This window comes from Echiichthys vipera, assembly GCF_963691815.1.
Source record: "Echiichthys vipera genome assembly, chromosome: 19".
Classification (NCBI taxonomy): domain Eukaryota; kingdom Metazoa; phylum Chordata; class Actinopteri; order Perciformes; family Trachinidae; genus Echiichthys; species Echiichthys vipera.
In genome coordinates this window covers 27,680,451-27,693,339 of record NC_139844.1, presented here as the reverse complement: position 1 = coordinate 27,693,339, position 12,889 = coordinate 27,680,451, and the positions used below count along the sequence as shown (strand labels likewise).

The 12,889-nt window shown below is 44.4% G+C and overlaps 1 protein-coding gene across 1 annotated transcript; it reads left to right on the top strand.

The window, feature by feature from the left end:
* Positions 1-3,982: 3,982 nt before the first annotated feature.
* ccnk (cyclin K) lies at positions 3,983-11,768 on the top strand. Its single transcript, XM_083933718.1, has 11 exons — positions 3,983-4,091; positions 6,723-6,952; positions 7,423-7,504; positions 7,585-7,716; positions 8,583-8,688; positions 8,785-8,842; positions 8,962-9,131; positions 9,212-9,420; positions 9,549-9,579; positions 9,849-9,920; positions 10,425-11,768. The coding sequence occupies exons 1-11, from the start codon at positions 4,083-4,085 to the stop codon at positions 10,964-10,966; spliced, it is 1,641 nt and encodes a 546-aa protein (XP_083789844.1). The 5' UTR covers positions 3,983-4,082; the 3' UTR covers positions 10,967-11,768.
* The last annotated feature ends 1,121 nt before the right edge of the window (positions 11,769-12,889 follow it).

Below are 12,889 nucleotides of genomic sequence, written 5' to 3'. Positions count from 1 at the left end.
TGCGTGGACTTGAGTGACAGATTGAGATGCTCCCTTGCTACAGGCAATATACAACTAGACAAGGCTCTTGCTTTTCCACAGGACACATCCTGACAATTTTCTTCCGCGGTTAAGAGGATTTGTCCGAGCACGGGTGAATATATAATGCATGCAGATTTCAAAACATTTTTTATTCGGACGAAGTAAATGATTCAATACTTGGGCTTTTTCTCAGAAGTGAGGCGGTTAGGGGAAGGGAGAGGGCACGAGAGGTTGCTTGTAGTCTGCCGAGGCAAACAAAGGCGGCGACGATTACCACGAGCTCTCGTTCACGTCGAGTTTAAAAGAGCAAAGTTTACAATGATTCGTTTTATTATGAATTAAAATAATTGAGTGCATGTGTTCTTCTAATGTTATTGCACCACAATAACAGCCACAGCCATAACCTGCGTGCATATACAGGATAACAAGGATTTTCACCTGACATGGAGACGAAATGATGGAATTACCTTTGTTTCAGTCTGTGGTGGAAGATACAAATCCTATACTTTATTAAAAGTACAAATACATCTCATCTCATCTTCATCCGCTTATCCGGGGTCGGGTCTCAGGGGCAGAAGCTCCAGCAGGGGACCCCAAACTTCCCTTTCCCGGGCCACATTAACCAGCTCTAACTGGGGGGTCCTGAGGCGTTCCCAGGCCAGTGTGGAGATCTAATCTCTCCACCTGGTCCTGGGTCTTCCCCGAGGCCTCCTCCCAGCTGGACGTGCCTGGAACACCTCCCTAGGGAGGCGCCCAGGGTTCATCCTTACAAATACCACACTGTAAAAATACTGTTTGAAGCTAAAGTCCTGCATTAAAAGTGTTACTTAAGTCAAAGTGTGTGAGCAGAATCAGGAACATGTAGCATATTTAAAGTGTTAAACATTTCAGAAGTTGGGAATGTGATTGTTATTTTTCTTAACATGAAAAATGAGTGAAACGATGAAAATGAGGAATTGATTAATCAGCTTAATCGTTCCAGCTGGACCTGGGATCATTAAAGCGTTTCGGTTCTATTCCTTATTTCGTTGGATAGTTTCATTCATGTTCGTTTTTATAGGTTTTAAGTTCAACAATCACATTTGCAAACATAATTAACTAAAGCTGTCAGATAAATGTGGTAAAACATAGAAGATTTGCCGTGGACTGGTGGCTGGAGAGGTGCCAGGTCATCTCCTGGGCACTGCGGTGGTGCTGTTGAGCAAGGCACCGAACCCCCAACTGCTCAGGGCGCTGGTCACTGGCAGCCCCCTCGCTCTGACATCTCTCCTTAATTGCATGTGTATAGGTGCTGTGTGTGTGTGTGTGTGTGTGTAACCTTTCTTCTTCTTCTTCTTCTTCTTCTTCTTCTTCTTCTTCTTCTTCTTCTTCTTCTTCTTCTTCTTCTTCTTCTTCTTCTTCTTCTTCTTCTTCTTCTTCTTCTTCTTCTTCTTCTTCTTCTTCTTCTTCTTCTTCTTCTTCTTCTTCTTCTTCTTCTTCTTCTTCTTCTTCTTCTTCTTCTTCTTCTTCTTCTTCTTCTTCTTCTTCTTCTTCTTCTTCTTCTTCTTCTTCTTCTTCTTCTTCTTCTTCTTCTTCTTCTTCTTCTTCTTCTTCTTCTTCTTCTTCTTCTTCTTCTTCTTCTTCTTCAGCAGGCGATTGGAGGCCTACTTGTTCTTCTTCCACTGGTTTAAATCCCTTCAAAGTTTAATTCATGGTCACAAATGGCTGAAACATTTAAACTGCAACTCACAAAACGAGGCAATATTTGTGTCGTATTCCTTTTTTGTCAAATTCATTTGCTTTCTGGAACAACACAAATGTAAATATGTATTAAAAAAACATATTGCTTCAGTCGCATCCTCATCTACTCCACCATATTACACTTTATGGGACTCAGACGTGATTGGAAAGCTGGATTTATTTAATTTAAAAAAGATAAAAAGCCATCAAAACACAAAGGGAAAGTCCACCCATTTATATATTTAGGATTATTTAAAGAGCTGCTGCTTGGTTTCCCCCTTTTAACAAAGACCTTACACGGGGCCTTTACGGTTTCTCAGATGATCCCTAACTGGTCGACAAATAACCGAACCCTCTAATACGACACAAACAGACTTTTGCACCACACATGTGTTCAATAATTATTACATGCTTCTATATATTTAGGGGCCGGTTCCTATGAATGTATGTGGTTATCAAACCGTGTGAGTGCAACGCAGCCCTGACACATGAGCACAGACCCACGGTTTGAAATCTGAAACTAGAACGTGTGTGAGTGTTTGTTTTGTTTGTCATTTGCACTTTGGAGCCTTGTGGAGAAGAAGGCTCTTCAGTGATGGTTCAATTGGGTCATCGGGACAAATCATTGACTGCATGGGTCGATAATCCAGTCCTGGATGAGTCCAAGAGTGATCCGTTGTCTCCCTCTAGTGGATGTTATTGGGAGTAAGTCTGTGAATGTTCTCATGTGTCCAGGTCGAGTTCTCCTCAAAGCAATTTCAGTCCAAAGCAACTGGACTTGGAAGACGTTTCACCTCTGATCCAAGAGGCTTCATCAGTTCATGTACACATCTGACCAGGACCAGGACCAGGACCAGGACCAGGACCAGGACCAGGCTGGAACTGGACCAGGACCAGGACCAGGCTGGGACTGGACCAACTCACAGGCCTGTGAATGTTCTCATGTGTCCAGGTCATCGTTACCCCCAAAGCAATTTCAGTCCAAAGCAACTGGACTTGGTTCTTTGTCAGGAAGACGTTTCACCTCTCATCCAAGAGGCCTCATCAGTTCATGTACGCATCTGACCAGGACCAGGACCAGGACCAGGACCAGGCTGGGACTGGACCAGGACCAGGACCAGGACCAGGACCAGGACCAGGACCAGGACCAGGCTGGGACTGGACCAACTCACAGGCCTGTGAATGTTCTCATGTGTCCAGGTCGTCGTTATCCCCAAAGCAATTTCAGTCCAAAGCAACTGGACTTGATTCCTAGACATGGGAGTAATTATAATAATAAAATATGGAAAATAATGAAAGATTACCATGTAAAATGATTAATATGTAAAACAAATAAGGAGTATATTTCAGAGGACAGCTTTTTAAAACGTATTATTTATTATTTTTTCATTTCTTTTATGCATTGCTGATATTCTGGGTTCTCTTCTCTTGATGGTTCGTATAGGACCGACAAAAATAAGCCGTTTCCTTCTTCGGTTGCTAATTGCGAATTTTTTATTATGTGAAATAATTCTTTTTTTTTAACCGAAATAAAACTCAAATTCTTCTTTCATGAATGCATAATAGTTTCTCCTTCAATCTTACTAAACTCACATTAGTTGTCCACATCTGCAAACCTTGAAACAAATGTATTAGTGGGGAAATATAATGCAAGATTTTATAATGTCTCATCTCATCTCTTCTCATCTTCAGCCTCTTATCCTGGATCAGGTCACGGGTCAGCAGCTTTAGCAGGGGACCCCAAACTTCCCTTTCCCGGGCCACATTAACCAGCTCTAACTGGGGGATCCTGAGGCGTTCCCAGGCCAGTGTGGAGATCTAATCTCTCCACCTGGTCCTGGGTCTTCCCCGAGGCCTCCTCCCAGCTGGACGTGCCTGGAACACCTCCCTAGGGAGGCGCCCAGGGTTCATCCTTACCAGATGATCCTGAACCACCTCAACTGGCTCCTTTCAACGCAAAGGAACAGATTTTATAATGTAATTATTTTAATTTATTGGGGATAATAAAATAAATGTAAACCATGTTTTTTTCCCAAAGAATATTAGAAAAATCCCAAACTAATTCGGAGTGATTGTCCTTTTGCTGCAGAAGTAACTCCTTATATGTTTATTGGTGCATTTATGACATTTAATATTTATCCCATTAACAAGGAGGGTTTGACGTTTTCCTGCGTCATGACGTCATGACGTCTGCCGAACGTTTATGTCCGACGTGCTGCGTAATGGCGGAGCCCCTTGTTACAATGGGCACTGTTGTGAATCGCTTGTGAGCCGACTGGTCGTGAATAACCGCGGATTCTTCGCACGGCTGTCTGTTCTGGGTGATTTACTCCGACGGCTACATGTTAAAGGTAAGAGTCGCGTTTCATTTCAAACACACGGAATAATAATAATAATAACAATAATAATAATAATGATCCAGCTCAATTGTACGTTTGGCCTATGTCCGTACCTCGAGCACAGAGAGTTAGCTAACCGAGGCTACCGGTGAAGAGGAGAGCACCCGAAATGAATTACACTTTGAAATAAAGACAGTTGACAATAGTTTAATTCATTTAAGCCCTTCCGTGTGTTTGACTGACTTACACACTTAACCATTGCCCATTAGCATTGGTCGTTAACGTGAACGTTAGCTTAGCCGAGTTGTAGCTGTCATTAAATGCTAGCTTAGCATTATTGAATGCTAGCTAGCAGTTAAAGGAGCCATGTTGTGCTTTATTCAGGTTCCTACCTTGGTTTTTGGGTTCCTCCTAGAACATGTTTACGTGCTTTAATGTTCAAAAAACCACATTTCCATACTATCTATCTGAATATACCTGTGTTTACCTTCTGTCTGAAACATTCCGTTTTAGGGCCCATCCACACGGAGACGCGTTTTCCTGTAACCGCACATCTTTAGTCTCGTTTTGGCCGACCATCCACACGCAGCCGGCGTTATCGGAGCCTGAAGTAACGGTATCTGTCTCTTTAAGACCACCCCCTGAAAAAGCCCAGTCTCCTCTGATTGGGCAGCGTTTCCGGGTCTTGCACATTTGTGCTCTTGGTCTCTGCGCCATCATTGCAGCCAGGGAAAGACTGTAACTGCACTGTGGCAGCACTTTCTACCTTTATACAGTTGTGACACACAGCTGATCAGAAGTCCTGTAGCTATCTATGTTCCCTGCCTTGTTTGTGACCGGGGAACATAGGACCCCGTCTTTAAAAAGGTCTGTTATTTTAGGCTTATGTAGACCCTAACACTACCCCCTGACCCTGACCCTAACCGTAACTCCTGACCCTAACTGTAACTCCTGACCCTAACTGTAACTCCTGACCCTAACTGTAACTCCTGACCCTAACTGTAACTCCTGACCCTAACTGTAACTCCTGACCCTAACTGTAACTCCTGACCCTAACCGTAACTCCTGACCCTAACCGTAACTCCTGACCCTAACCGTAACTCCTGACCCTAACCGTAACTCCTGACCCTAACCGTAACTCCTGACCCTAACCGTAACTCCTGACCCTAACCGTAACTCCTGACCCTAACCGTAACTCCTGACCCTAACCGTAACTCCTGACCCTAACCGTAACTCCTGACCCTAACCGTAACTCCTGACCCTAACTGTAACTCCTGACCCTAACTGTAACTCCTGACCCTAACTGTAACTCCTGACCCTAACTGTAACTCCTGACCCTAACTGTAACTCCTGACCCTAACTGTAACTCCTGACCCTAACTGTAACTCCTGACCCTAACTGTAACTCCTGACCCTAACTGTAACTCCTGACCCTAACCGTAACTCCTGACCCTAACCGTAACTCCTGACCCTAACCGTAACTCCTGACCCTAACCGTAACTCCTGACCCTAACCGTAACTCCTGACCCTAACCGTAACTCCTGACCCTAACCGTAACTCCTGACCCTAACCGTAACTCCTGACCCTAACAAAATGTTGATTTAAATCCTCAAAGGCAGCGGCTTATAGGACCCGGGGAAACATAGGGGTGACCCCCGTCCTGACAGCTCGTTTAAAGATAGTTTCTGAATATGAACTCTGTATTTCTCTGTGGAATGAACATTTAAATGCGTTCACAGTATCTATGTACAGCCGATCCTCTGCCTGCTTTATAATTTATCAATCAATTAAACTTTATTCATCCCTGAGGGGGAAATTATTTTACGAAAGAGGGTTTGAAGGGGGTACATCACATGAGGGTGAGGGGGAGGATAGCACAATGCAGGATTTGGAGGGGGGGGGGGGAACCAGCACGTAAAACAGAAAACTCGGAACAGTTTGCATGGGTGAGGGAAAAACATAACATAAAACATGTAAATCTGAATTTTTTAAAATTTGGGACCTTTAACAGTTTCGAACGTCCTCTTCGTTGTCTGTGAAATCCACATGGTGTTAATGATGTCACATACTTGTGTTTGTGTGTGCGTAGCGATAGCTGTCATTTATGAATGAAGGCGATGATTGGGGTCGTGTACCCCGTAGAATCAATCTTAATTTTGTTTTGTTAGCAGCTAACATTAGTCTCGTAACCTATCCAGAAACTGATCATGAGTAAAAAGTAGGTTGGTAATATGGGACTCGCGTAATGTTATACAGTCACTCTTAATAAAATAAATATATTTCTAAAACGTAGATATGAGTTTTGTAGCTTAAGATTCAGGGTTGTCACAGGTTGAAAAATAAACGATCCTCTGTATATTTCAGACTTAAGTAAAGGGAACTTAAGAGAGATGCATCATTTAGCGCTAGCTTTACTGTTGAGACGATTTAAGTTAGTCTGACAGTTTGCCACATAGACCAGCACTGCTAGTATGTTGTTCATCTTGTCTTTAGCACTGATGGCTTATAAATAATGTTCATAACTTTTTTTCCTGGTTGTATATCTGGAGTTTCCTAGCAAAAAAATAATACTTTCCCCTGGGATTATTAAAGTATTTCTGATTCTGATAACTGAAGTTTTGTTTTGTGCATTGTCTCTTGACAGTCCAGTGCAGCGGGTCCATCCACCGTTGCCTCTCCGCAGCCAATGAAGGAATTCAAGGAGAACTTTTCGGGCCAAGCTATTCTGGACCACATCAAGCCATGCTGGTACTGGGACAAGAAGGATTTAGCCCACACCCCCTCTCAGTCTGAAGGCCTGGATCCCGGCACAGAGGCCCGGTATCGAAGAGAAGGAGCCCGCTTCATTTTTGACGTCGGGACCAGACTTGGCCTGTATCCTTGATTTGATTAGTTTGAATACGGAAAAACAAAAGGATATCTATTACAAAATAAATCAGTGACACTTGTTTGAGTTAGTCCTAAATGAAATACAGTAAATATCAAACCAAAAATATAAAGGCATCAGCACGTTCGAGAACGTCAAATACTAAAACACCTTTCCTGTTAAACTGTCTTTTTCTCATTTTCCTCTTGCTATCGTATCTAATGATCACCAGTATTTCAAGTACTTGTAAAGGGGATACTTTACCCATTTCAATCCACGTCTGTGTCGTGGCAGTGTGTTCAGATGAACGCTGTTTGGCCTGTCAGTGGCAGAAGTCCCTGTGGAAAGGAGCGACAGAGATTTGCATTGCAAACTCCCAGATCTCTGCAGAGCATGTTTCCTATCATCCGGAAAATAGCTCTTCAACTTGCAAATAACTGAATGCTTTTCATAATATCCTTGACTGAGGCCGTTTCAGACACTATGACACACTGGCTACGGGCATCATATATTTCCACCGCTTCTACATGTTTCACTCCTTCAAGCAGTTCCCTAGATATGTAAGTTAAATTCCCGTTTTTTCTTCTGCGAGAAGTGGACTAAATGCGTAGAATTAACGTGGTGATTTGTGTCTCAACAGGTGACAGGCGCCTGCTGCCTTTTCCTTGCTGGGAAAGTGGAGGAAACCCCAAAGAAGTGTAAAGACATCATCAAAACAGCCCGCAGCTTACTGAACGATGTGCAGTTTGCCCAGTTTGGAGACGACCCGAAGGTGCAGTTTCTTTTATTTCTCCTCTGCTGTCTTGAGACATTTTCCCTGTTTACACGGCCCGTTGTAAATTCCAATACAAGATATCTGACAAGGCATTTCTTATTGTCACTGAGCAGAGAAGAAATGAATCGTCTTAATCTAAAATCCTTTGTAATCTAGTTTAGCAGAGCCCTGACATAATATCATGTTGCTCTAGAGAGAGAAAAACAAAAACATGCCACAACCTAATTTCTGTTAATCTGCTATCGTAAACAGCAATAATCTTATGTGTAGTAAGATTCTGCCTCTTGAATGACTGCTGTGCCAATAGTTACTAAGGCTACATCCACACGACTGTGTTTTAAAATGATCTCCATCCACAAAAGAGTTCTAGCTCCATACCAGAAATAATCCATCCGTCCATATTAACACACCTGCAGACATGTGCTGGTGTAAACAGGAAGCAGATTCTCTAACATCACTCTGGGGTTGAAAGTCATGGGTGTATAAGTTCAAAATACAGGAAATACTTTGATGGAAGAACAGAAGTGGTGAAAAGTAAGACAAGACAAGAGATGAGCGAGAAGTGGGAACTATTCAAAAACGCAAGCAGAGAGGTTCGTTCGTGGTGCATCGCAGACACATTTCAGATACAAATATCTGGAGTTGTCCGGACTCCAAGAGCCAATGAGAGCGCTAGAAATGGGTTTTCTGACAGTACAGCGATCTGACGACTTTGAAAGTCTTGTAGTGGTACCTCAATGTAAGTAGACTACTCTCCTCCAGGTGTGTAAAAGTTTTTCTAGGTTAAATTTGAATGAGCCCGTCGTCACCTGTAGTGTTCTCACCAACAGGAATATCGGACTCATGTGTGTTTCTTTCAACAGGAAGAGGTGATGGTGTTGGAGAGGATTCTGCTCCAGACTATCAAGTTTGACCTGCAGGTGGAGCACCCTTACATGTTCCTGCTGCGCTACGTCAAGCAACTCAAAGGTGAGAGGGGATAAGCACCGTCCACAGAGGGTGCTACTTTATGGCTCCAGGAATCTGAAAGCTTATGGATCTGTTTTGTTTTTCTTCTTGTTAAAGGTGACAAAAATAAAGTGTGCAAGGTGCTACAAATGGCATGGACCTTTGTCAATGACAGGTGAGCAGTTGGCATGTAAACTCTTTCTATCACACATGACTTCTGTACTGCAGTACGTCAGGGATATGCATTATTGTGAAGACAAAAGACCTTAACCATATTGCCTGTGTCAATGGCAGCCTGTGCACCATGCTATCCCTGCAATGGGAACCAGAGATTATAGCGGTAGCCGTCATGTACCTGGCCGGCCGCCTCTGTAAGTTTGACATCCAGGAGTGGACCGCGAGGCAGTCGTCACGCCGCTGGTGGGAGCAGTTTGTCCAGGACGTCCCAGTTGAGCTGCTTGAAGGTACCCATCATGAAGCCATGGCACTTTCATGTTTCATGTCCTTTCTGACTGCTCTAAACAAAAACACGTCTTTCTTCCAGACATCTGCCACCAGATTCTGGACCTGTACTCCCAGGGGAACAAGCCCATCCCTCAGCAGATCCAAGAGAAGGAAAGGGCATCTCTCCCTCAGGTCCCCATTCCTCCAATCCCACAGGGACTACCACCAGCCCCCAATCCTCCTCCCCCACCGCCAAAGAAGACGTCCCCCCAGGGAAGCAGCCCTGCACGGCAGCTCAAACGCCCACATGTGAGTATACGCTTGATACCAGTGGAAAGTCTGCTGATTATTACTTGTATTTGGCTCAACATACCTCAAAGTGGGACCTGAGTGTTTGCTTTCATATTTTCATGTTTTGTCTTTTTTTTTTTTTTCAGACTTCCCCAAAAGATGAACCAAAGGCTCCAGGTAAGACTTTAGTTAGAACTCTGCTCATGTGGGTCTTAAAACGGTTCATATCTTGTAAACATCTGCTCATGCTCTGAAAAGCCTCCCAGGGAAGTTGGATCATTAACAGGACTTCAATTTTAGAGAAACCTTACAGATGGTTGGGGTTAGTGTTTTCCTGGGAGGTATTAGGATTTTATGAATATTTAAGCCTACAGCAAAGTTCCCAAACGCATTCCCTGAATTTCAAAAGCTTTGGCATCGTCCTGACTGGTCTGTTCACTTCACAGAACAAGTTGGATTAAAGATTCCTAGACTGGAAAGCCCTATGCCCCCGCTGCCTACATCGCAGCCTCCCCCAGGTAAGAGTGACCGTTTACCCTCTTCTGTCAGTCTAATTTGTGAGGAAGCGTAATTTAGAGTTGGGTTAGAGTATAGATACGCGCTGGCATCCTCCCAACTACCCGCTGTTTGTTTTCGTGTGCCATTAAAAAGAGGCTCATTATGGGCAGTCAGGACCCCCTGCCTGGGACTTAAGCTTAGAAAGCAACCCAAAGTCTTTAGTCCTCTCAGTCTGCTTACATAACCAGCCACTCGTCTGGACATTATGTTTCCCGACACACGCATATTCCTAACCTCTCCCAGACCAATCTGATTAGTGCTGGAGCTTGATAATGAGACCTCCTATGAGGCTGAAGCCTGGCAGTCTTAGTCTGGCCGTGAGTCCAGCTGTATGCTCAGAGCCTGGCAGTGCAGAGGTTGTTTGAGATCGCAGGGGAAGGAGTAGCGTTGTGGTTTTTGTTTGAAAGCCGATGCCAAATTTTTCACAAGTTGTTTTCTCTTTTTCATTTCCTGTCCCTCACTAGACCGCAAAGCCCCAGCTCCGGCCCCTCCCGCAGAAGCAGAACCAATCAATGAAACGCCTCCTCCTCTACCTCACGCTCCACCTCCGCATCAGCCCCCTCCCCTGCCCCATCGCCCTCCTCCACCTCCACCCTCCAACTACATCATGTCCACCACCAGCTCCTACATGTCCGGAGAAGGGTACCAAAGCCTGCAGTCGTTGATGAAGACGGAAGGTCCCTCCTACCCCCCGATGCCGCCCAACTACGCACCCCCAATGCCGCAATATCACCCCCACGTCTATCCACCGCCTGCAGCACCACCTCCAGGCCCTCCGCCTCCTCCTTCCAACTACCCGCCACCCAATTTGACGCCATCCTATCCGCCACCGGGCTACAACAGCTACCCTCCGCCTCCACGCATGCCACCGGGCCATGTACCCCCTTCAGTAATAGGTCTCCCGCCTGGTGGGTATCCTCCACCCCCCGTGCCGCCAGGACAGTCACAGGTGCCCCTGCCCCCTCCACCTGGCATGCCCATGAATCATGGTGGATGGATGAGATGAGGGTGAAACAACAGTCCTTGAACTGCCACAGCTGGAGTCGGAAACAACCAGGAACTTGTGTTATTGGGCTGATACAAACAGAAGGAGCGCTTGTTCACCTCCAGTATGACTTTTGGGGATGACGTTCTTATTAAAGGCTCGACAACACGTAGACTTGTAAGGAGACGTGAGGTCTGGACAGTGCTGTTATGAGAACCTGAGCTGGCGCTGAAATATGGCAGTCTCAGTGGCATAAGGGTACAGGATGGTACTTGATCCAGTTCCAGGATCTTGTAACAAACACTGTCCGCTCATTGTTATTGTCCTGGAAATGCACCAGGAAATATTGGCACTCTGAATTTAGTTTTGTCACACGTGCTTATTGAAATGTACAGTTTTCACTTGACCTTTAGGTTGACTCTTCTCGTTCCTTCTTTATTCGATCACCCTGATTGTTTTAAAGGCCCGGACTCTCCACGCAAACCTTTTTCTTTCCTCTGCATCCCTGTTGTACCTTGAGATGGTTGAACGTGCAGTAGTTAAATCTAAAAGACTATCCCGCTGAGACAACAGTGAATATGAACATGCTGTTTATCCTTTTACTTCCTTTACTGTGAAAACACTGAGGTCATGTTGAAAGATATTTCGTTTTCTCACCGTCACCACTTATTTCCTGTCTCGTTTTATGTTTAGTGAATCTCTTCTGCAGACAGTATTACATGAACTAGATACAACAGACACCAACCATGTCTAACACTGGACATACTGAGGTATATTTGTACATATCTGTTCTTTGCTTTTAGGCATTTCGTTTCTACCCATACGTGCCTTAGTCGGGCTTCTCTCTTCTGTATCCTGCACGCAGCTTTTTTTTGTGTCTGAGTGGCACTCAAGAAAATAAATACTTGCTTTTCCTACTTTGAACCACGTAGTGTGTTTTCAGTCTGGGTAAGGTGAAAGGGTGCAACCGTTGCTTTTAGATAAATGTCAAAACTACTTATCTTTAGCTTGTATATCCAACTATTTCAAACATTTATCCACATTTCAACACTTTCCTTTAACTATTCATTGGTTGGTTGTTACTGTTTTGCAGCTGTCTAAGGTTGAAGGGCAGGTTACCGGTTATTGTACATTTACTTTAGACTACTCTAATAAGTCTAAGACTAGAATAATATATTTTCCTCCAAATGTTTTTTTTAATCCAATCAATTTTATTTACAGTGCCAATTCATGACTAAGTTTATCTCAGCTAAAGACCACACTATGACTTACTTATGGTTGTGCACACAGTGGCAATGAAACCTTCACTATAACAGACAGGAACGTCAGACAGACCCAGCTCTGTGGAGGACGCACATCTGTCTGCACCGGAGAGAGGAAGAGAAGGAGAGAGAAGAGGCTGACAGACAGACAGACAGAGATGCTAATGGAGCACTAATGTGAATATGACTCATATGTTATGGCAGTTAATGCAGCAGAATAGTAGAAACAAGCACAGCTAAGGTGATAGAATATGAAAATGATAATGGTGGTAAATATGATCAATGATGAGTAGCGGTGATAACAGCTGTGACATTTTATAATTTATAAAACTAATGATAGTTTATATCTCATCTCATCTCATCTTCAGCCTCTGATCCGGGGTCGGGTCGCGGGGGCAGCAGCTTTAGCAGGGACCCCAAACTTCCCTTTCCCGGGCCACATTAACCAGCTCTAACTGGGGGATCCTGAGGCGTTCCCAGGCCAGTGTGGAGATCTAATCTCTCCACCTGGTCCTGGGTCTTCCCCGAACACCTCCCTAGGGAGGCGCCCAGGGTTCATCCTTACTAGATGCCCAAACCACCTCAACTGATATATATTAGTAATAATAATAGCAGCAGAAAGCGTCATGCAGGACCACGGCAGCATAGACCCGCAAGACAACAGAGCGTAAACAACTCCGGG

Excerpts from the sequence above, each read along its gene's own strand:
- ccnk (XM_083933718.1), top strand. Across the intron at positions 6,953-7,422 it reads GTCGGGACCAGACTTGGCCT|ACACTATGACACACTGGCTA; the intron begins GTATCCTTGATT and ends AGGCCGTTTCAG. Across the intron at positions 9,580-9,848 it reads AGATGAACCAAAGGCTCCAG|AACAAGTTGGATTAAAGATT; the intron begins GTAAGACTTTAG and ends TTCACTTCACAG.